The sequence below is a fragment of the Elephantulus edwardii genome, unplaced genomic scaffold (assembly GCF_000299155.1).
Source record: "Elephantulus edwardii isolate Elephantulus edwardi_28Jun2011 unplaced genomic scaffold, EleEdw1.0 scaffold00092, whole genome shotgun sequence".
Taxonomy (NCBI): domain Eukaryota; kingdom Metazoa; phylum Chordata; class Mammalia; order Macroscelidea; family Macroscelididae; genus Elephantulus; species Elephantulus edwardii.
Window position 1 is genome coordinate 9,648,239 of NW_006399842.1, and position 24,574 is coordinate 9,672,812.

General features: G+C 40.3%; 1 protein-coding gene across 1 annotated transcript in view; it reads right to left on the bottom strand.

Annotated features, from left to right (window-relative positions):
- The window catches only part of PAPPA (pregnancy-associated plasma protein A, pappalysin 1), a 305,562-nt gene that overhangs the window by 215,060 nt on the left and 65,928 nt on the right, over nt 1-24,574 (bottom strand). Inside the window, exons 4-5 of the mRNA XM_006890754.1 lie at nt 14,699-14,844; nt 5,979-6,272 (exon numbers count right to left, since the gene is read on the bottom strand). Coding sequence (XP_006890816.1) covers nt 5,979-6,272; nt 14,699-14,844 — 440 coding nt within the window. The remainder of the gene's footprint in view (nt 1-5,978; nt 6,273-14,698; nt 14,845-24,574) is intronic.

A 24,574-nucleotide genomic window follows, 5' to 3' on the forward strand; every position in this document is an offset into this window, starting at 1 on the left:
TGATACTTCCTGGATCATTTAACATTCTACCCAAACTATCTAAGTATTTTCAACTCCTTCAGCTTAAGAAACACTGAGTGAGTTCAGCCCTTTTGATTTTCTGACTCCAGCTCTCTGCACATTTCATTATAGTATCTTGCTTTGTCATCCTGAGCTGCCTTTTGAAATTTTCTGTTCAGCTCTTTAATTTCTTGATTTCTTCCTTTTGCTTTGGCTTCTCAGCACTCTAATGCAATACTCAGAGTCTCATCTGACATCATCTTGGTCGTTTCTTCTTCTTCAGCTTCTGTAATGATCTTTTGCATTCTTCATGGACGATTTTCTTGATACTGTTATTAAAAAACCCTCCAGCAGGTTTTCAGAAGAAGTAAATTTCCCTGGAGGGACTGCCCATTTCCCTCCCACAGAGCAACCAGTGGATTTGAACCATGTGCCTTCTTGACGTCTAACTCTTTACCACTAGGCTACCAGAGCTCACTCCCACATCTGTACATTAGGACATTTCAGTCAACCTTACCCTAAAAATGTGTTGCGAGGAATCCATTCAACAAACCCATCAGCACAAATGTTGAATAAGAAAAGCAGTTGTTGTTTTTCCGCTTGATAATTCGGATTTGTTTCTTCCCCACCCCCATTAAAGAACTTTCCCCCCCTTTTCTAACATAATAATAAACCATTTCCATGTTTATCAGAATGAAAGAGTCAGAAAAACTGGTAAGGGAAGTTTCCTTCTCCATAAGGAAAAGTGGGGGATGGATCAGAACATTGAAATTTAAGTCAGGGGAAGGTCTGTTCCATGGCACATAATTTAGAGATTTAGCTGCCATTGGAATGCTGGTGAGGTTCCAAAGGGTTATCACAAATGCTCTGAGTCTATTAGCTAATGTCTACAATCAGCGCTCTTGGCTTCCTGCCCCCACATGCCTCCCCTCCTTACATCGGCAGCTGGGGTCAGGCACCTCATCTTCTGTCACCCTCCTGTTTCTAATCAGAATGGACTTTAGCACTCCAGGAGCCTGCTTAGGTCCCCATGGTGTTGATGAAGTGTCCTGGCTTCACTACGCCTTGTTCTTAAGAATAAACTTCCATCTGAGCATGGGCCAAGGGGTAGATCTGGTACCTCAACTCCCTGAAGGATAGTGGCAAAATGTTTACTCTTGTGAGCCACATTTTAATATATTCTAAGATAGGAAATAATGATGCTGTAGTTGCCTACCTCACAAGGATTAGGAAAACATCTTAAGCAAGCTAGCCCAAGTGTAGTACGTGGATAAATTAGCTTCCCTTCCTACAAGTCCTCTTCTTCTCATTGTGTTCAAAATGATGGTGATAAATGGTCATGAGAGTTACTGACAGTCATTACAGAACATTCAGAGTATGCCAATAATAATCACAAAGAAATAAAAATGTCACCCTAAACACATTACCTAAAAATAATATAATTATATTACACACACACATACACACACACACACACAGAGTTGTTGTTAAGTACCGTCGAGTCGTAGGCAACACAGAGCAATGCTATGAGAGAAAGACCTGGATACTTGTATAACTTTTGTCCTTTCTCCAAGTTCATAGGGTTTTCAGAGGCAAGCTATTTTGGAAGTAGATGCCACTCCTGCTTCCAAGCTTATTTTAAGTGGGGAGCTCTATCAAACACTGTCCACCATGGATAACCATTCTGGCATTTGACACATCAGTGTCACAGTCTTCAACTTCACAGCAACCATAAGTTACCTCTGTACAGCAAGTGGACACACCAGGGTTATACGACCTAGAAGAATGTTTCACCAAAAACAATTAAAGACAAGCACCTAACAACACCACCACGAGCATAAAGAGAGGTCAGGTGGCCTAGTGGGAAGAAAGTGATGCTACCAAGCCAAAAGTGGTTGGTGACTCTCTAATATGCACAGTAGATTTCTATAACTCATTACACACACACACACACACACACACACACACACACACACACACACACACACACATATTTCCTGTATCTATACAGGTCTTCTGGAAGCAGGAGTGGCATCCACTTTCAAAATGGCTTGCCTTCGGAAACTCTATGTACGAACAGTGTTCAGGCCGTTCATTCATAGGGTCGCTATGAGATGCCTGTGACTCGACAGCACTTAACAATAACAACATACAGGTCTTATTCCATGTACCAGAATTTATGGCTTTTTTCCTTTTATATTAAATAATTAACAAACAATTCTACTTGTTAACATTTTGTTCAGCTCTGAATTGTACCAAGTACCAAGGCCAATGATAAGAGGTTTGCCGCTATGATTATACCTATTAATACACAATCTAAGTATGATTTTCCTCCATGGTATTAACTAAGTAACTTGTCTAGGGTAAAAAAGAAAAACCTAGACATGGTAGATTTGTATTTGATCCTTTCACTCCAAAGGAAATGCTCTGAATCACTCTATTGCTTGGCTTCTCCTCATCTTTATTGGATACGTAGTATTTTATCACACCGATGCTCCATGATTTATTTCAGCAATCCATTACTATTAGGCATGTAAGCACTTTCTAATTTTTCATATATGTAAGCATTTCTCCTCTATGCCTGGCACACAGTAAATACATAAAAGATATTTGGAGAGTGAATATGGCTATGAACATTCTTAAAGCTAAGTCTTTAAACACTTCAACTGGGTAATCCCCTTAAGACATATTCTTTGGAGGCGGAATTGATGCATCAAAGTAAATGTATATATGAAAAAGTTGCAATTCATAGAAAGATATTAACGAAATATGCTTTCATGAGCTAAAGAAGTGCCTGACTGAGAAGTCCTCTTGCCCAGACTCCTTTGTCCTATGATCTCCAAGAAATAGAGTCAGGGCTCGTGCCCTTCTAACTGGCAAAGAAAGTTTATAGACAACAGATGAGCCCGACGACACTCTGCTGGTAGTCTGCCTGGCCTGTTAGCCTAACCTTGCTCCCAGGCGATGACCTGGATCACTTCTGCTTGGTCTCAGTACATGGGCAGATAATTATAGGTTATCTGAAAGAAGAAAATCTTGGGTTTGCATCTCATCTTCATCAGATCTCAGAAATCCTAGACAAATTATTTCCGCTAAGTCTTCTTTCTTGCATCTATCAAATGTATGTGATAATAGTAGCAGTCAATCACTGGGTTGGATTTGCTGGATCATAAAACACAGGGAGCTCATTTGAAGCTACTCAGAGGTTCTATGAAAGACATAGGTACTTACTTTTGAAACAAATCAGTCCTCGAAAACGTTAGAGAACACAATTCTACTCAGACACACCTGAGATCACCAGAAGTTAGGATCAACTTGAAGGCAAGTTATTTGGCATTCAGGTTTGATCCACCAGGTTATTTTGCTAATCCAGTGAGATAAATGTGAGGATATTACAGGCTCTTGATAAAGATTATATATTTTTGCTGTCCAATATGGTAGCCACCATGCCATTCGGGCTACTTAAACATAAGTGAATTAAAATTCTTTGAAACCTAAAATTCAGTTGCAATAGCCATATTTGAAGACCTCAATTGCTGCATGTGACAGGTGACCACCACACTGATCCATGCAGGTACAGAATATGCCCACTGTTGCAGGAAGTTCTATTGGACCAAGCTGTGCTATTCTTGACTAATGACCAGTCCAACTAGAAAGAAAGCACCCCTGAAGGAGAAAGGACTGGAGGAAGGTCGAGGGTGTTGTCCCTACCCTCTCACCTTGACTGCGGGAGCCCCTCTGTATCCCTCCCTTCACAGCCTGAGAACCTGATCCTGTTCTGCATTTTGAATTTCATCCAGCTGCTTTTGTCACCTCATCTATCAGAGATCCTAAGGAAAACAAACATTTCAAAGCTCGTGGTTGCCTTGAATATGCTTTTGCGGGTGTAAGTTTGTTATCGTAGCTCAGTGAATTAGTTCTGCTGTTAATGGGTCACTGAGCTGAGGGGTTCCTTTAAAAAAACAACAGTAAATCAATCACCCTTTAGATCTGCACAAAGTGGAACAAAAAAAAAAGATTCCATTTATGGGGGTCTAGTAGCTAGTGGCAGCTCCTAGGCTGCTAAGAGGCCGGCAAACTTCCAAACTCATGTTATTGTTTATTTTCCATGTGTGTTGAGCTGGCCAAGGAAAGGTGCTACGGAAATGGAATGTAAGCACGCTGTGCGAGAGAGGCCGGGGCACCGGATGGGAGATGTCTGCTGGCTGGGAAATGGAAGCCCAGTGGGAATATGCTTTTGAAGAAATACCCAGAACCCTGTTTTGCTTTTTTTTTGTTGTCTATTGGGCTATTGGGTTTGTTTTTGGGTTTTGTTTTTTTTTAGATCTAAACTTAACACCTCTTTGTGGTGCCAGAGATGGTAGGGTATAGGCTCTTCCAGAGACTACAGGTTTGGACTGTTTGTCTCTTAGACTACAGAGGCCCTCAGAAGTCACCAGCCCAAATGAGAAGGCAAGAAGGCCCATTAGCAATCATCGGGTCCCCTGGGTTTTGGGAGTGAAATCCTCTCTACAAATGACATCTGCAGTAAAAAATGGAACAAAAATGTTGGGCAGTTGAAAGGAGACTTCCTGATTCACTCAGGGTTAGGGGCCCAAGGGCCAAAATCACACAGCCAACCATAAGGTATTTCTGTGGACCATGGTTTGAAAATCACTGAGGTTACACTATTGTTCACTCAACTATCAATCAGGCGTATTATCAAGGGTGACACAAAAGTAGAAGGGATAAGATTACTTAGAGTCACGGACCTTAAGTTTCAGTTCAGTGGGCCCTTTATTAGATATATGACTTGAGATTCAGTTTATGTGAAATGGGAATAATTCTTACCCTATAAGCTTTTTTGAGAATTATATGAAATGGCAAGAAGCAAAGTGCTTATGAAAAATAAATTGTTATGTACAAGTTGATAAGAAATTATTTGACATGAATTGTAGTAAAACTTATTTTTTTTTTCCTTTCTCTCTTCTTCTCTAAAAAGATATGAGGCCCTGCAAGGGGCTAGGAATGTCTAACCAAAGTGCAATCTGTCTTTATAGAATTCGTTTTCCTAGTGGGAGAAAGAGACAGCTAAATTAGATATTGTATTAGAATTTGATGCTGGGCTACCATATATAATGGTGAAGATGTGGTCTACAAGGATACACTGATGCTTGGATGAAGAGATTAGTCATGAGAACCGTGACTACCCAGAATAAAAGGGTCTTTTTTTTTCTAATTTTCAGAAGTGTTATCTATAAAGTCTAGAAGAAATATTGACGTATAACACGTTAAAGGGAAGCACAGGGCATCCTTGAAACCCATACATGAGCCTTGACATAGTCACTGATGGTATAAAATGGCTCTGAAATGATATAGGTAGTTATGGAATGCATATGATATTTCACTTACTAATTGTGTATCTGCAAAATCAAAAGAAGGTATGAGACTTTTATAATTATCCAAGGATTATTTGGGTTAACAGAAAAGTCATCAACTACCAACTAAAAAAGTTAATATTTTTTATATATAAAAAAGTTTTACACACACACAGAGAGAGAGAGAGAGAAATTAGAAGGAATGTTGGCAATAAATTCCACAGAATTTCTTGAGAAAAGTCAGACTAAATATATCAGGTGATAGATCTAAACATATTACATGACAAAGAGGCGGAGCTAGGTCTTTCAACTGAGTTTCTTGACTTTTGGTTCAAATCAGCTTCCAACTTCTTAAACTGTGCCTTTCTGAAGAATTACCATATGCAAATCTTTTTTTAATGTCTTAGGGGTTCATGGAAGGAACATTACCCTAATTGTTTGGAATGGAAAAATCTACATCTTAAGAAGTCAAGCAACTAGCTCAGATCTGTTTTTGCACTAGATCCCAGAACCAGAACTGGGGCTTATAGCTGACACCCAGCCCTTCCACTTTATAATGTCATCCTGAGCCATCTGCCTACCATCACTCAACAGCAAAAATTCTGCAGAATGAAGCCTTACCTGCATAGCTCATGAAGTTGTTGTAAGGAGTGTTGAAGAAGCTATGAAATCCACAGGTGTCATTCCCTGGCCCAGGGTCCCCGCAGAACTTGTGTTTCGGAGCTGGGTTAGTGTCACGACAGAGGTCTCCGGTCTCAAAGGAGGGCTCTGTCTCCATGCAGGGGTCACTGCAGGACTGAATTTCTGAGATGCCTCGGAAGATGTGGTAAAGGCCCAGACTGTGTCCGATCTCGTGGATCATGGTGTGGGTGTGCCCAGGAATGCCATAGAAAGATGGGTTCAAGACAATGCCACCTGCAAGGGGAAAATCAAAAGATATGACAAGTTGAATACCCTGCTTCCTGGTGCAAGAATTCCTAAATCAATTAAGCATTCATTTTAAGGGGTGCTTCCCTAAACAATCACCTTGTGACTTTTCACATTATCATTCCATTGCTACTGTGACTTGTGATGTGAATCAGGAGTCTCAACAATCCTTTCACTTGTCAGGCAAAAATGGACGCTTTTCAAGCTAAGGTGACTTATTCAAGATGACTCAAACTTCTTACAAGGAGATATATGATTAGAACTCAGAAACTTTCACTACTGAGATGGTAAGCTTTTCTATTCAAATTCCTGTTTCAGAAAAGAAGACATATCCTATTTCACTGATATTCAGTACACTCTTGTATTAGACATGTTAGACATATTAGACATTTAGACATATTAGACACCAGACAAGTCAACTACCATCTCTAAATTATATTCTTCAAATATGAAATAACAGCTGATAATCTATGACAGGGAATCCCTAAAAAGGCAAGCACCATATTGTGTTCACTATTTTAACACTGAAAATAGTGGCCACATATGTTGGCCAGGTTCTAAGTATCTCATGCACATAATCTTATCAATCTCACAATGTAATGGGAAGCTCTGGTTCTCAGCAGGGTGAAGTAATGGCCCACAATCAGAAAGTAAGTGTAGAGTTTGAATGGGAATCCAAGATCCTTGATTCTAAAGCTAAGATTATCAGCCCAAATTTTACTATGAATCACACACACACACGTAAATACAAACACAGATGAACACACACATACAACTAGAAGACCAGTGGACATTGAGCCAGGGATCTCAGGATGAAACCATTTATGATAGAAGAGAACGTTACTCCACTAGGTTTTTAATTAGTGTGTTTTTTTTGGGGGGGGGTAGATCCTTAGTCCTTTCTTCTGAGAAAATACTGGGGTGAGTTAAAGCATCAACTTTTCAGTTAGCTGCTGTGTACGGAGCAATTTGTACTACACAGCTACAATGCCTATCACAGGGTCTCCAATATGCATCTTATTAAGCATATTGAATGTTTGCTCAATGCTGATTCATCTAGTGAGGTTTTCTGGTGTCTAATCACAGGGAGCTCTCTTGGCTGAGTGGGAACAAGCTGCTCTGCAACCCCAAATGCTCGCTATTTGAATCTGCAAGCAGTTCCTCAGGAGAAGGATGAGTAATCTCCTCCTGTGCAATTAACTGCCCCTGAAAGCCCACCGGAGGGTCAGTTATGGGTCACTTCCAACTTGACAGAGCACAACAACAACAACACCACACAAGTCACATGTAACTAAGCACCTGACAGACTTTACACCTACAAAGAGCTTTACTAACTGTATAACCACTTGCTGTTAGTCCCGGACCAAGGGGGAGAATAATGAATTCAAAGAATAAGACACAGCAACAAAAGGAGTGAATGGCCTCGCCCACCTGGCTGAACCATAAACCACAATGGGCTGTCCCTCTCTTTCCTCCCTGAAGACCCTATTATAAAAACCTTCTCAAGGAAGCCCTAAGCGTGACTTCCTTGTTCTCTATTTTTGAGACCAAGGAACCTCGCCCAGGAGCTCCCTTAATAAAGCTGCTTTAAGTTTGCTTCCTTGTTCTCTGGTCCCTTCCTTGAGTCCTTGGCCTTACATCCAGTGCAAAGACCTAACGCCTGCTACTTCAAGTGTGGTTCCTAAATGCAGAATATCAGGCCTCATTCCAGATCCACAGATTCAGAATCTGTATTTTAATAATGTCCATCCTCACACTGCAGTGTAGGAAGCAGTGTTGTACACCACAGGTCCTTGAAGACTGTTCATGGCTTAGATAATACAGAAGAAAACATCTCAATGAATAGTATTTGTTCTCTGTTTTAGGCAATGAAGAGATGAAAGAAAAGCTAGCAAATAGAGTATGTCTTAATCTTTAAAACTCATATATAATTGTTGTTTTTGTTAGGTGCTGACAAGTCTAGTATGGCTCATAGTGACCCTATGAACAACAGATCTGAGCTCTGTCTTATCCTGTGCCACCCTCACAATATCTGACACACCCGAGCCCATCGCTGCAATCACTATATCAATCCACCTGGTTGGGGTCTTCCACTCTTTTGCTATCTCTCCACCTTTCCAAACATGATGTCCCTCTCCAAGGACTAGCCTCTCCTAGTAACATGTTCAAAGTATGGAAGATGAAGCTTTATCATCTTTGCCTCCAAGAAGCAGTCTGGCTGCAACTTCTCCAAGGCATATTTGTTTGTTTGTTTTGGCAGCTTATGGGATATTCAGTCTTCTTCTCCAACAAAATAGTTCAAAGGCATCAATTCTTTTGTCACCCTTATGCATTATCCAGCTGTCAGCAGCACAGCAAGTGAGTGAAAAGACCATGGCCTGAATCAGGAGCACTTTAGTCCTAAAAGTGACATCATTCATTGTTCCTTGATAATTTGGCGAGGTCCCTGATGGCAGACTTTCTCAATGTAAAATGTCTTCTGATCTCCTGACTGCTGGTACCAAGTGTGCTGATGGTGGATCCAAGTGAGATGAAGTTGCTGAAAGTTTCAATCTTTTCTCCGTCCACCATGATGCTGCCTATTGGTCCAGTGATAAGAATTTTTGTTTTCCTGACATTGAAATCCAATCCATTTTGAAGAAGGCTGCAGTGTTTGATCTTCTGCAAGAAGTGCTTCAAGTCCTTCTTGCCTTCAGCAAGCCAGGCTGCAGCATACATAATCAACTTTGTATGAACAGCCTTGCAAGCAGTGATTTTAAGCACAGAGAAGCACTTTGTAGAAGAATGCCAGGTTAGCGAGGCCTTGATGATTTAAACTGACCATGCTGGAGTATGAGTTGAGGAGGTTTATCTCCGACCTGCTAAGACAGTGAGGAGTGTGCTCAGTCCTAGAGTTCACAAAGTCTATTAATTCAAAACGACTTCAAGTTTTCTAGCACAAAAATAAAGAAGTACAGAGAGTGAAAATGGGTGTTAGAATGAGAGCGGGGCAGGCAGAGGCAGGGAGGAAGAGAATTTGAGACAGGAAATCTCTCTCAATTATCCTCTGCCAATCATAAAAGGAAACATTACCCTCTTCTCACCCCTGGAAAAATCTAAGAGATCATGGTCTGATAGCAGGGAAAGGGGATAAAAAAATGGGGTTCCACTAAAGTGGGCTTGACTGGTGCTACTGCAGAGGATCAACATCCCTCAAGGTGGAGAGGTGTCAGCCTGGAGCCCAGCTGGAGTCAGTCTGATCTGACGGAAACCCTGGTTCTGCTTCCCACTAGCCGTGTGCTCTTAGAAAACTGACTTTGCATCTCTGAGCCTCCGTGTCCTCAGCTATATCATGGAGTTGTTAAAAGCTTTTATTATCTTGAACTTTTCTAAGGACTCAGTACACAGAAATGTGGCTGGCACAGAGCAGCTGCACAGAACTAGTTTCCATAGAGCCCTCTGCCAGTTAACATTATTAGGGCAGCCATGCTTTTCAACACTGAGCTCTGGTGTTGCACGATAATTCATATCCTAGGATATGGACTATAGTGTAATGCTTATTTTACTTTGAAATTATTACTTATATGTTCTTTTGTGGGCAAGAGAGAGAAAAGGAGCATGATAAAAATAATGCACGCACTAAGATAAGGAGGAGAATTGGAAATGTTAAGATATGAAATTTATTTACATCCAATGATAAAATGAAAGAAAGGCTTGGCAAGTGCTTCTGCAATGAACATAGCCAAGAAGCCTCCGTGGAGGATTTTACTGTGTAACACATGGGGCTGCGCTAAGTCAGTATCAACTGAATAACAACTATTAACAACAAGAACTGACTTGACACTGCCCAGTAAAAAAAAATGTTGGAAATCTGCCCTTTGAAGGTAGTTACTAAGGTTTTAGGGAAACAATGATCAGAGAATCCATGTATCTCCTGGGCTGAAATTGACTGAATAGGAAGGTAGAGTTTCCCATTTAAAGAAAAAATAAAGTAAGAAGTGATGCACCCATGGACCCCAGAACCTGAGTTAGGCTGCTATTCAAAGTGGAGTGGGTGGAAAGGAGGAGCTCAATAAAAGCTCAAGCCGTTTTTAGTCTGTTTTTAATGGGTATTATTACCCTCCTTGTCCTGATACAGCCACAAATCCAAGCTCAACCCATCACTGTCCATTAGATTCTGACTTACAGGACTCTGGAGGACTGAGTGTTGCTGTCCCGCTAAAGCTGTATCCCCAAAGCTCTAAGTTTTTATGGACACAGATTGCTAGGTCTTTCTCCCAAAAAGGAGCTGGTAGGTAGGTTTGAACCGCAAATGTTTCCATTTAGCAATTATCTAATACTTTAGCCGATACAGAGCATGAAGACTAAAAGCTGAAATGGCTCTTCCAAGGATACCTAACTAGTACGTTCACAGAACTGGATTGAAGTGTAGGATAGTGTGATCCCCAAATTTGGGATCTTTCTACTGTAGAATGTCAGAAATTCAGCTCAGCATATATGCACAGAATAGCTACTATAATAGCTAGATTGTTAGGATATTAAATATTACACAGCAGACTTAACTTTGTTCTAGTGGAATCAAAACAGACCAAAAGGAAGCTAAGTATTTCTAGAGAATGAGGTCATTTCCTCTATCTCAAGCACAGTTTTTATCTGAAGTACTTCTAATCAATACACATTCAAGGGAAAGCTTGAAGGCTGTCTCACTGTATATTGGCAATATCAAGCCAGGTCAATTCAAGTGAAAGATTTAACTTGTCTTGAGTGGCAAGGAGAGAAGGCTTTATTCATTCATTCAACAGGTTGATTTTTACTGGATAGATAAGAAACAAAGATTGAGATTGATTATTACTTTGTTGTTGCTGATTGCCTTCAAGTCAATCATGACTCATAGTGACCTATGAACAAAAGGCCTAAAGCTTCTCTTGATAACATGCCCAAAGTATATGAGAAAGTCACCTCAACTCTTTGTATTTCCATTTCTTTACGTAAAGTTGATATTGCCAAGGCTCTGAAGCGAATAACCTTCTGACTATATAGGTTTGATACCAACTAAATACTAGTTTTAGACCTTGAGTAAGTCACTCTGGTATCAGTTTTCTCACCCTTCAAATAAAGATACCCTGAAATATTAGGAAACTCTGTCCTAGGTACTCCAAAAGGTTAGGAAGAATCAAAATTAAAGTACTTGAAAGTATTTCCAAACCTCTCGTAGGCTCCAAAATAAGCATCAATGATAGCACTGATGATTCTTTGGCTCTCATTAAAGCTTTCACTCTGAGGTAATAAGAGTGTGGGACCCCACAGGTATTTCCAGAAATTATGGTAGGATTACAGATTTAATCTCCACGCTGGCCTTGTTCACTTTACCTCATCACCTCCCCACTCACCACTTCCCACAGAACTACAGCACTGGGCCCAAATACTATTTCATTGCTTCTCTTAAATAAGGTGAAATAATATGTGACTGACATCATTCTGAAATACTATAACATGATATGGATTTATAGCTTTCCATATTCCTGGTTCTGTGCCAGTCTCTGAAATTCATGGAATTACCAGAGTATTTTTCTGTGAGTTGAAAAGCTTGTTGTTCAACCCTTCTAAAACTCTGAAGATGGCGCTCTCCTTTGTTTTTCCCCCATGCACAGAGGCTGTTCTGTGCACTGAAGAATTTCTGGCTTCTACCCACTAGACACCAGTAGCATTTCCCTGGTTGTAACAACCAAAAATGCCTCCAGAAGTAGGAAGAATTTCAGAACTATGAAGAATCCTTGGAGGCCATCTATTCTAATTTGCTTATTTAAACTCTGGGGCACTTGAGACTTCAGAAAAGAAAGAGATTTGGCTGTGAGATCGTCCTGCTAAATCAAGTCACAGCTAAGAACAACAGATCTCTTAGCCCTGTGTAATTCTCACACATCATAATACACACGTGGTATAAGGTAATCATCTTTAAGCTTGCATAAGTTATATTGCCTCTTCTGCTTATCTATCCATTATCCAGCCACAATCTATGCCATGATTTCTCAATGAGAGCATTTTTTAACATTTTAGATTAGATAATCCTTTTTTTGTAGGGGGCTGTCCTGGGCACTGTGGAACTTCTGGCTTCTACCCACTAGATGCCAGTAGTATGCTCCCTTTTGTAGCAATGAAAATGTCTCCAGACATTGCCAACTGTCTCCTAGGGAGGAAAATCCCCCAAGTTGAGAACCACTACAAATTTCTCTTCATATATATCCCTGTTTACTCTAACAATGATCCCTGGTGGCACACTGCTCAATGTGTCCATCTGTCCAGCAAAAGATCGGGAGTTCAAACCTGCCAGTCTCTTAGTCGAAGAAATATGGCAGTCTCCTCCTAGAAGACCTATACCCTTGGAAACCTGGTGGCAGGTTGGTATGAGCTGGACTAAATGGCAATGGGTGTTTGATTTGGTGGCTATCGCACAATAACATATTTGCATGCAGACACATACATAATTGGTTTCATTTGAAAAAAAACCAATAAACCAAAAACCAATCTGGAAAATGAGTGTCATCTGAAAAAAAATAAGTCAGGTTCAATTCTGCATGGGTACATATCCTAAAGAAACCAGAGCTGTGACTAAAACAGATGTATGCACACCCATATTTACAGCTGTGTTATTTACAGAAGCAAACAGATGGAAGCAACCCAAGTGCCCATCAATAAACAAATGGATAGTAAAACAGTAGTACATTCACACAATGGAATATTACACAGCATTGAAAAACAATTGTAAAACACTACACAGCATGGGTGAGCCTGGAGGACCTTACGCTGAGTAGAATATCACTGAAGGACAAATACTGCATAACACCAATGTTATATAATAGAATTGACATACGGGGTGAAGAGGAGAACAGGCAAAGAGAGGATAGATAATGAGTACTGCATTGGAACAGATGAGGTGAAGGACTGCCTGAAAGGAATTATAATTTAGGGCTGTTGTACACAGGGTCACTATGCGTCGTAGGCGACTTGAAGGTACAGAACGACGATGACAACTATTATATGTGTGACAATGATCTGATACAAAAGGTGCATTGCAAAGTGGGCTGGGGGAGGGGAGATTAGGGGGGAGGAAGGGAAATGTGCAAGAATGAATGAATAAAACTCACCTTTTCTGTAAACCTTTGTTAAAACCATAATAAAAAAATATGTTTAAAATCTCATCTTTGGAGACATGGGAATAATCCACAGGTATGTTTTCTATAGTTATAAATAAAAAAATGAGATGGGAAGTAATTGTGAAGATTGTAGCAATATGGAAAAGTGTAGACAGTATGATATTAAATGAAAAATAACATAAAATGCATCTATGCTATAATTTAAAAAAATGCAAGATCCCTCCCAAAATATACATTTACATATAGGGTTTTACTGGAAGAGATAATTGAAAAAATAAAAATTCAAGAACTACAATGTTTGGTATGTTCACTACTCTTCTCCAGCACCACAAATCGAAGGAATAGATTTTTCTGTCATCCTTAGTAATAATCTAGTTTCTCCCTGGAGGCTAGGAATTTGAAGCTCCACCTCATATATTTTGGGCACATGACCAGGAGATACTGGTCCTTCAAGGATATCATTCTCAGAAGGATGGAGGATAGAGCAGAAGAGGAAGACCCTAGATGAGATAGATTGATACAGTAACTAAGGCAATGGGGATAGGTATTTCGGAATCAGTGAAACTGTTTCAGGACAGGCAAGCTTCAGAGCTGTGTACACAGAATCGCTATGCATCACAGCTTGGTGGCAGAGTCTCATTCAGAAACCACCGCTATTTCTATTAGTGACTGGGTTATATAAACATAGGAAACTCTAGTAGCCTAGTGGGTGGGGAGTTGTGCTGTCAACCCAAAGGTGTGTGGTTCGAATATACCAGTTCTTCCACTGGAGAAAAGACAAGCAATTCTTCATACGCTATTTACAGCTTCTGAAAATCTGCTGGAGGGTCAGCTAAGAGTAGGTTCCAAGTTTTTTCTGTTTTGTACAAGCATACATCTTGTTTACAGATATGCATAATTTGAATATAAGAGTCATCCCTGGTGTTGTTGGTGGGTGGAACATGGAAGAATAAAGAATTCTTATTCAGTCACTTCCCTTGCCTCTCTGGTGCCTTTTCTTGGTGCCTTTCAGACTGGCCATGCACAATACGATTACAAGACTGAAAAGATATTTTTAAAAATCAGAAGGCAGGAGTATAAAGAGAAAGATTTCAATAGACAAAAAGCCAACTGGAACTTGAGATAAATGTTAAGGAGCTTTGTAAACTATAACATGATTAAATAAATCAGTTGCTCACCATTACCACTACCACGAGTGCCTTCGTTATCACTATCACTATCATCTATGAAACTCATACTGCACCACCGCAGTTTGCCCCTGAAGATGTCTCTAAGGCTTACCTAAGTGCATTAGGGCCTCCTTGTCCCACGGCCAAGTGGCTACTCCTGCCAACTCTTCTTCAGAGGAATTTGCAAAGAAGATATTGAGGTGTGTTGATCCATCCAACCTAAGAATATTCTTCAGTTCATTAACATCCAAGTAGGCTCTGAAATAGAAAAGGAGTCTTATCTGTTATTACTTTCTAAAAATCTACTGTTCAGATAACAGGTGTACCCCCAAAAAAGTAAGATATCCTCAGTAACAAGCAGGAAACATCACCCTGTGTTATTACAAGCTATCTAGGATAATTCCATTTCACATCTAAGTTAATTAAGTCCCTGCAAGTTTGACTTGCCAAGAATCAAGTTCTGAACCTAGCCTTATCTACCACCAGATCTGTACACCTAAAGAATCTGCTTTATTTTTGGAGGACAAAAATGAGGGTACAGATCAAGTGCACAGATGGAAGAAGAGAAAAATGTGCATCTTCATCTTGGTTTTCCCCGTCTTTCCCTCATGCACTACAGACTTTGGCCTATGTACTTGCCAAATAGAAGAGCTGCACCAGTAGAATGCTTAGCATCACCAGATCAATCTTGTAAGAAGGTATTAGTGCTACATTTTTCAAGAGGACTAGCATGATCCAGTGCTATTAAACAGGTTTCACAAAACGGCTAGCTAAACAACAACAATAACAACAAACCAACCTGCATAGCTGACTCAAAGTTACTGATATCTAGTTTGGAGGCCTATGCTCTTTTCACTGGGTATCGAGCTGCCTCCATCAACGATGCTGCACTCTGTAAGCCTCTTTTCGTTTATCTGTGAAACAGACTAGAGGGGATATTGTTATTTGAGGTAGCTACCATACTACACTAACATATCTGCAAAGTGAATTCCTTCCCAGTGCTACGATCATAAACTCTTAACTACAGGAAACCAGTGTAGTTTGGAGAAAGTAAGAAATGGTTTGTGTAAGTACTGTAGCATAACCTAGGTGCTCAATGAACATGAACTTCTGCCTTGTGCAGTTAGGACCCTCCAGTCAGAACAGAAACTCTACATAAGACGGAATAACTCCTGCTCTTCATCAGCCAAAGTTTATTATTCTGACTCATTTTCTAAACAGAGGGAGGCACTTGCTGCCTTCTTGTCCTTGAAGTTCACATTCTGCACTGCCATTGTATGGTAGGGACCTATGTGAGGAGCTATGTATGATTCTGGAGTAGGGAGGGAAATGAGTCAATAAATAAAAGAGAAAACATAAACAACCAAGTAGGCAGCTTGATCCAGTAGATGAGATGAAGTTTATGTAAACAATTATATCTAATGTTTGTTGGGTCTTTGTACTCAAGACTTTACATGTATTATCTTTTCTAACCTTTCTGAGGTATTGCAAAGGTTTAAGCATTTGGCTGCAAACCAAAAGGTTGAAAGTTCAAGTCTACCTAATGGTTTTATGGGAGAAAGAAAGACTTGGTGATCTGTTCCCATAAAGATTACAGTCAAGAAAACCCTATGAGACAGCTCTACTTTGTTCTATGGAGTTCCTATGAGTCAGAATGGACTTAACAACATGCAACAACAGCAATGACAATCTTCTTAATACCACTGAGGTTGTTGTCACTGTCTTCACTTTGGTCCCCAACTCATGCCAACCTCATGTAATGAGGTTGAAATGAACCTCACATTGAACCACTAATTGGTCCTCATTTTCCGGATAAAACGAGCTTATGGAACCGTCAGATCTTGCTAAGGTCTCACAGCTTGCTGCTGGCATTTCCCTTTTCATATTATGTCTCTTACATAACATGGAAAGGAAGGGGCTGGGGGTGGGATGGTGGTGCTGTTCACACTGTATGACTAGTAGCACACATTAATTACAGCTCCCTTTTCCTTCTTTTTAGAAATAACTTATGGGATTTACTATGTATGATATATGCAACTTCAAACTCTCCAGAATGCTCTGCAGGGTCGAGCTTTTCTTTTAGCCTCCTCTCCCTTAATGTCTCCCATTGCCCTTCCCCTAGTGTGCTAAATAACTCATCTACCCAGCATGATGGGTCATCTTTCTTCTATTCATGTTGGTCCTTCCTTCAGGAACTTTGTTCCCATTCTGTCCATCTGACGAAAAAAATCCAAATTAATCTATTGTAACTTCTCCAGGAAGAGATCCTGATCACCACTTGACCTCTACCATTCTTAACACTTCTGGACCAGTCCACTTCCTGTCAATGCACTGTCTCCCAGAACCGCTCTCCAGGAGCACTTGTATGCTGTCACATAGGGTCACTATGAGTTGAAATAAACTAAAAATCACCAGATAATACACATAAAGTGCTGAGAAAACCACTTGCAGATAGCAAAATCCTTGATCAGTGTTTAGGACTATACACCACAGGGAGAAAAGTGCAACAATGAATTACTTGAAACCCTAAGTCTCTGTAAACTTTCATTAAAATGAATAATAATAATAATAAAAAAAAAGACTAGACACTATCAAACTGTTCCTAGCTTATGGATATAACCGTGCCAGAGCAGACTTCAGCTTCTTAGAGTTTTCAAGATTGCTTTTTGATTAGTAGATTATCAGATCATTTTTTCTGAGGTGCCTTGAATGAACTCAAACCTTCACCCTTTCCCTTAGCAGCCAAGTATGTTAAACATTTGCACCCACGACTAACAATGTTTAGTTATTTCTTGTATTTCTTTTCAACATACAGATGAAGGAACCGAGGTCCAGAGATCACGCCATCAGTGACGAGGCCAAATGTAAACTTGGATGTGTCCAACTCTTCCTACAATTCATTCTTCTTTCCAAGCTTCTCCAGGACCACAGTGAAAAGAGAAACAATGTGTGGGAGGAGAATGAAAACAGAAGAGCAGAAACTTTCTTGGGCCAGCCCTTTCACAGTACTTGTTTTTTTTAATTGATTTGCCCATTTCCATTAAGCATTCTCTCAGCAGAGAACACACATGTCACTGGAGAAATGACCTCTCTGCCCCATCCCTTCAGAATGTGAAACCTTCCCTGGAGGAAGAGATTGGTGGGTAGGGGCAAAGGGGAGCTGTGCTAATTTGATGTTTATTCAGTAGTAATTGGAAAAGCCCATCTTGTCAGGGAGAGGAATTCCCTCCCAGAGTTGGAGGGTGTTGGAGCGGCTCCCTTGCTTGTATGTGCTTCTTCCCTCGCCCTGCATACCTTGGGAAACTTTTGATTTCCAAAAGGGATCCAGTCAGCCTCTCAGTCTTCTGGTTCTACTGCCCTTTCTCTTTCCCATCTCTCTTGGGGAGAGGGGTTTACCTGGTGAAAACAACTCTGCGTCTACAAGTTTTAGTGGAAGTCTTCTCCTCAGGGCATAGCTAAATCAGGTGTCTGCCAAATACATTAGCAGTGGGGAGAAATTTTGAGGGCAGAAGTCCATGTGGCTCTTCCTCCCTCTCCTTAATCCTTTAGGTGAACAGCTATTCTGTTCTAAGTCTACAGCAAAACTAGAACTGTTTTGTGCCATCCAGTCAAAAACAACTCACAGCTGACCCTCCAGCAGGTTTTCAGCGGCTATAAATTGCACAGAGGAGACTGCTCATCTTTCTTCCAAGAAGCAAGGGTGAACCTGAATCATGTGCCGTTGGGTTGACAGAATAGCTCCTTACCTATAGGCCATCAGAGTTCCCTAGCACAGGAGGTCAAAATTATAAGAAATTCCCTTAGAGACCAGAGAATTAATGGTGAAAGAAAGAAAGAAAACAAAGAGTCTGCCCAGTTTCATGAGCCTTTTCTCTTTTGCAACTAGCAAAAGAAGGGCTAAATCTATATTTTAAATTGATCAAGTCTCTTTATAAGTCTTAACTATAAGCAAGGGGAAAAAATACAATGCCCAAATTCTGTGTGGCTATTCATTTATGTTCCAGTATAATTCACAGTTGTACAAATTTGTGTCCATGGGAAAAGTGCTTCACTTCTCATTCTATTAGTTTACAGGGACACTGGCAAGATTAAAAGAGAGGCCCAGCATGCACTCAAAGACTATCGAGGCACAAGAGATATCTCCTCCCAAACTCAACCCCATATTTTCTTCTACTGGGAAAGATCTGGAACTGGCCATCTGCAGGGTTCTCTCAGGACAGGCTCTGAGCCTTTTCTCCACTACCCAACCCCTACTTTCTTTTATCAATTGAATAATTCAAATTCTCCAGTTTTCTTAAATATGTAAACCTCTGCTTTTACTCATCCATCTGGTATCCCAATGATGCCCATTCCTTAAGCTCCTTTGACTCACAATCTCTCTTCCTTGACCTCAACCTTGTAAGTATTATACTCCCTGCAATGTCCAGCTTACAGGTATTATATCCTGTGTACTTTCTGTCAACTACCCACACCTGTAAAATGGAAATGATGACCTTCATCTCTCAGGACCATTAGAAAGGTTAGAGTTGACCCAGATGAAGGACCTAGCCTGGTGCCTGGCATATAGAAGCCCTCATTGATCAGCACAGGATATTGTTATTCTATCATCATTACCATTACAATGATAGTCATTAACAGCAACAAAATCATCACTATCATTTCTCTAAAAATGATTATTTGCCTCCCTGTGTGTCCCTCCCTACTTGTGATTCAAACACTTATCACCCCTCTCCTTCCTGTTATTTTAACTATGTAAGAACCTGTACTCTCCACAGAGCTGTGAGAACCTTTATCATCTCTGTGTTCCCTAGAACATCCCTCCAAGGCAGGGAATGATCCCTGATTGACAGGTACTGAGCATCTCTCTCCTAAATTGCATAATCTCAAAACAGGATGACTTCAGTCGATGAGGAAGCCCAGAGCTCAAGGATGTGAAATGACTTGCTGAAGGCCACATAAGGTATGAAGGATAGAAAGAGCTGGCAATGAATCCTTATGCACTAGCCCGAACCTCTATGCACTAGCCTGTGGAGCTGTATTTTGCACCAATTAGGAAAGGCTACCCTACCTTCTTGCTCCTTGGAGGCAAACACGATGCAGCATCGTCTCTCATACTTTGTGCACGTTGCTGAGAGAGGTTATTCCTCAGAAAAAGACCTCATGCTTTGAAAGGTGGAGCGTCAGTGACAAGAGAGGAGGAGCCCCAATGAGATGCAATGACACAGTGACTGCAGCAATGGGCTCAAGTGTGTCAGAACTGATGAAGATGACACAGAATACAACAGGGTTCAGATCTGTTGTTCAGAGTATAAGTCATGCTCGACTTGATGACAGGCTTTCAGATACAGCTAAATACCACAAAGATGTATAGTGTGAAAGGGCAGGTATGAGAGGAACTGCAAGTCCCCTTCCCCTCTGCACTGATCACCCCAGTACAGAAACGACACTACTTAAATTCCTCCACTCTTCCCACTGCACTGTTTTCTCTGCAGCTCAGAGTTCCCACATGTTCAATGAGCTTGTGAACTAGACCAGTGTTTTCTAAGCCACGACTGATGCTAAGTTTTCAAGTCAAATGGATTTAAGACATGCTGTGTTCAACAAGATTAGACATACACATACATATACAAACATTTTTAAATTGTAATAGTATTCAGAGCCTTTAATATGCAAAAACAGTAGAACAGGTAGTGTATGACTGTTTCCCTAACATATTTGACCATAATCCTCCTTCCCGTCTGCCTCTGCCAAGAAATCAAATACTAGAATAAGCAATACTGTTTGGGAAATACTGGACTCAATTAGAACATTTCCTCCTACTTTAAGTTTCTGCCTCAAGCCTCCTTTCAAAAGAGATATTTCACCGTCTCCTTTCTTCCTACAAAAGCCAAGCACCTGAATCCCACTGTAAAACTGCAGGTCCCCTGGAATGTCTGTTTCAGGGGGCCCAGCTCTGAGAGCCAAGGCGCCCCGACTTTACCCCTCTGCCAGAACTGCATTTCAAAGTCATGAGTATAGTTCTGGAGGGAGATCAAAGCTCTTCCAACTCAACTGTCATTAGAATATTTTCTTTATCCATCTCCCTCGCTGGTGAGTGCCAACAACATATTTCCTAAATGTACTGGCCTGAGATAGTACAACTCTGTAATAATCTGAATGAGAGGGCTGTCAGGGCCTGTTTTACTGAGAGAGAAGCAAAAAGGAACTACATTCACAATAAACAACAACAACAATAACAACAACACAGCTCTTAAATGAAATCATGGAAAAGAGTGTAGGAAGATTCAAGTTTTCATCTGGTGGGGTGTGTTGTGTTGTGTTTTATTTTTGTTTTCCAATTCTTTAATACACTAGTTGTCTCATCTTAAAGAAAATGAGTTGGGCAGCATGTACTGCAGTGACCACTCTCAATTTCTTGACCTACCCAAAGCAAAGCACCTTTGAATGTACTTCTTGAATGCAAAAGTGATACTGTAAGAAAGCTTTGAAAAGTGTTATGCCAAAGCCATGATTCCTGGGTTCTTTATGGACTCAAATTGGCCATAGGGATATGCTGGCCATATGTTAGCACCATCAACTTAAGGCAGGGCTTGTCTAAGCTGAACCCTAGCGAAGGGGAGCGTGCCATTTCCAGGCCAGAGGTTGGTGACAGGTTGGTCAAGCTAAGGCAAAAGACAGCATAGTGCTACAAGAAAAGCAATGGATTAGGATAGAGCTAGAGGCTGGACTCTGTCATCTACCAAGTAACCTTGGACGAGAGACTCATTCTCTCTAGATCTCAGTTCTCTCATCTGTAAAATGGAGATGAAAACACTCAATCTCAAAATGAAAACATAAAATTTCAAAATAGGAGTGGCCAGGATGTGAAAAGGCCCTAAAACACAGAATTCTATTTTCAGTTTCTCATGGACACTGAATTTAACTCTCAGCATCCTTTCTGTCTCATTTCCAGAAATGAGTCCCTGATTCCTATCACTGGACCAATGTGTTAATCTTTTTCACTGAGGTTGTCTTGTGTCTCCAACCCATAAAGCAAGCTCCACAATGCGGCCCACTTCCAAGTTCCAACTGCAGACTGTCATTCCCAAGGAGGCCCACAGATCCCTGAACTACTACTCCATTTTCAGAACACACTAGACCATTTGAAAATGATTATCAAATATAAAGATCAAAGCCACTGAAGGCAAGTCATTAAAGTGAGATAACCCTCAGAATGTTTATTGCATCCATATCCTTCTTCAAGTAACAAGCTTTCTCCAAGCTGTGACCAGTTTGAAAACCTGGATTTTGTACTTTATCCCAAAGGTCCTAATGATCTGGACTTTATTCTCCTGCTTAGTTTCTGAGTCAGAAATTCTTAAATCTGCCTTTCGTGTCTATAAAAGGAAGCACAGAAAAACAAGAAACATACTTAGTTTGTTAAATTCTGAACTTGTTGCATGATTGGGGTTTTTTTTTTTTAAAAAAAAAAAAACCCAACCCAGTTTTTGTACAATAGTTTGACACAGAGTCTAAGAAAAATATAACAGCACTAATTAAAAGTCAATTGAAAAAGTTAATCTTACTTTCATTCATTTAATGGATAAATTATTCCTTAATTACTTCCTTTCTTCCCTCTCTCCATGTCTGCCTTTATTTCGCTCTTCCTTCCAAACTTGCTCCTTGCAAACCAGTCATTTTTTTCCTTCCTTCATTTGCGGACATTTATTAAAATTCTATCCCCATCACAGTTTAAGCAAGGGACTTGGCAAAAAGAAATATGAAAGGGAAACCATTTTCATTATTAAGAAGTTATCAGACTCATGAACAAAGACAAGTAATAGGTTATCACAATATAATAACAACCATTTGGATGAATATATTACACACTAATACTGTTTAAGTACATTTTCAAAACTATCTCTTTGAACCTTTACACAAGTTCAAAGAGTTATAGATTAATATTTCCAACTTATAGGAAGCTCTGGTGTCCTAGTGGTGAGGATGTATGCTGCCAACCTAAAGGAACACAGTTCAAATCCACCAGCTCTATATGGGAGAAGGATGGGCAATCTCCTGTGTGACTTACTGACTCTGAAAACCTGCCAGAGATTCAGCTAGGAGTCGACTCCAACTTGATGCTACATAACAACAAAAACATCCCTAGTTTATAGAAAGCAAGGCCATGGAAATGGTGTCACTTTTCTAAAGACCTCCTTATCACAGTTTTAAGTGTCAGAAATAGGATAAAGGGCCTAGGCTACTGGATATTAAGGAAGGGAAGACCATGGATGAGGTGGATTACATGGTAACTGTCGCCATGGGGCAGGTGAGTCAGAGACAGTGAGATTGGCTCAAGATAGGGCAAGGTTCAGAGCTACAGTCTAATGGGTTGGTATGAGTTGTAGTTGACACCACAGCATATAACAACAACATTCTTAACTTCAATTGTAAAATAGGTTATGAAGGAATGGGGGGGGTGTGAAAATGATAGGAACACAGAACAATGGCACCTAGTCAGGAGGCAAGGGAGACCTCACCAGGGCCTTTAGAAGAGGAATAAACTACTGGACTGGGTATAAGTGAGAGGAAAAGAAGAGAAGCTCCACCAACCCTCAAAGCCCAACAGAGTGAGAAACTGCAAGTTTCAGAATAGTTGCAGAGTTGGAAGCACATGAAGAACTTCGTAAGATGAAGCTGGAGCAGTCATCAGTGGCCTTATTAGAAAATGGGTTTTATTCTCAGTTACAAGGAATAGAAAGTGTCTTGAAAGTTCTAAGCATGCCCTGGTAGGTTTACAGAATTATGACACTAAAAAAACCCAAAAACACAAACCCAAACAACTTTATGGTGGAATCTGGAAGATGGATTAAATGAAGGGTAAAGGTGGAGAAGAACGAATCGGCTGTGGCTTACAGAAAAGGACAGTGAATAGAATACTGTCTACCTAACAGTGTTCAAGTGTGGAGAACAGTTTGAGGCAGAGAGAAGGTATAACTGGAGGAGCTGAAAAGATAAGTCCAATATCTGACTTGTTTTACTGAAATATTTCCGCTGTGCTATACATCAATGTTTTCTTTACTGCTTCCTTAACTTCTAATCCCAGTAAGGATTCGTCTTCCAGGTTTGCATCCTCTGCTGAGTTTCCTAGAAGGTCAACCTCCAGGAAAGGCATTGGCCTCCAGCTCTCTGTGGTTATGTTGGCTTTCTGTACAATGATGGTAACAGGAGATAGATAGTACTAAGGATCTTGGAATTTGATCCCAAAAGAGGCAGACAGTCATTTAAACAGGTAGGCCAGTTGTAGAAGTTGCCAAAACATGGGAACCAACCTACCTTCCTTCCTTCCTTCCTTCCTTCCTTCCTTCCTCTCTCTCTCTTTCTTAAAAATGATCAAGGTGGATATGAATGACAATATCTAATTTTAATGAACTGACAAGCCATTCAAAACAAAACAACCTCAATCAATGATAATATCCTTCATATCATAAAATAAAGAACACGTGAACGAAGGAAAGAATCGAATCATTTCAGAATAAGGGACAATACTTGACAATGAATACATTTCACTCTAATAATCACTAGGTTTTCTGTTTCTCATTTTCTTTTTTGCCTTAGAGATGGCTTTTAGAGATTCGTGGGCAGCAAATAAAAAGTCATGTTTCTAGCAAGTTCAGTCATACTCACTTTTGGTTAACAAGATTCATCCTGAAAGACTCAACCTAGAAGTAACTTTGACCTTACATATTTGAGTCAAGTACTCATTCTTTGTGTTCTCTTAGCATTTTGAATTCTCCGTAATAACATTCATCCAACAAAGTATTTATCTTTCTGTATAAAATCCTATGGGAGAAGCATTAGGCCTATTTTCTGCTTATTCATTCTTATCTTTCTAGTACCCAGCACTGTGCCTGGCATGGAGCAAACACACACACACACACACACACACACACACACACACACACACAGTCTCTAACGTGGGTATTCAGTTACTTCTCTAAGGTCTTTC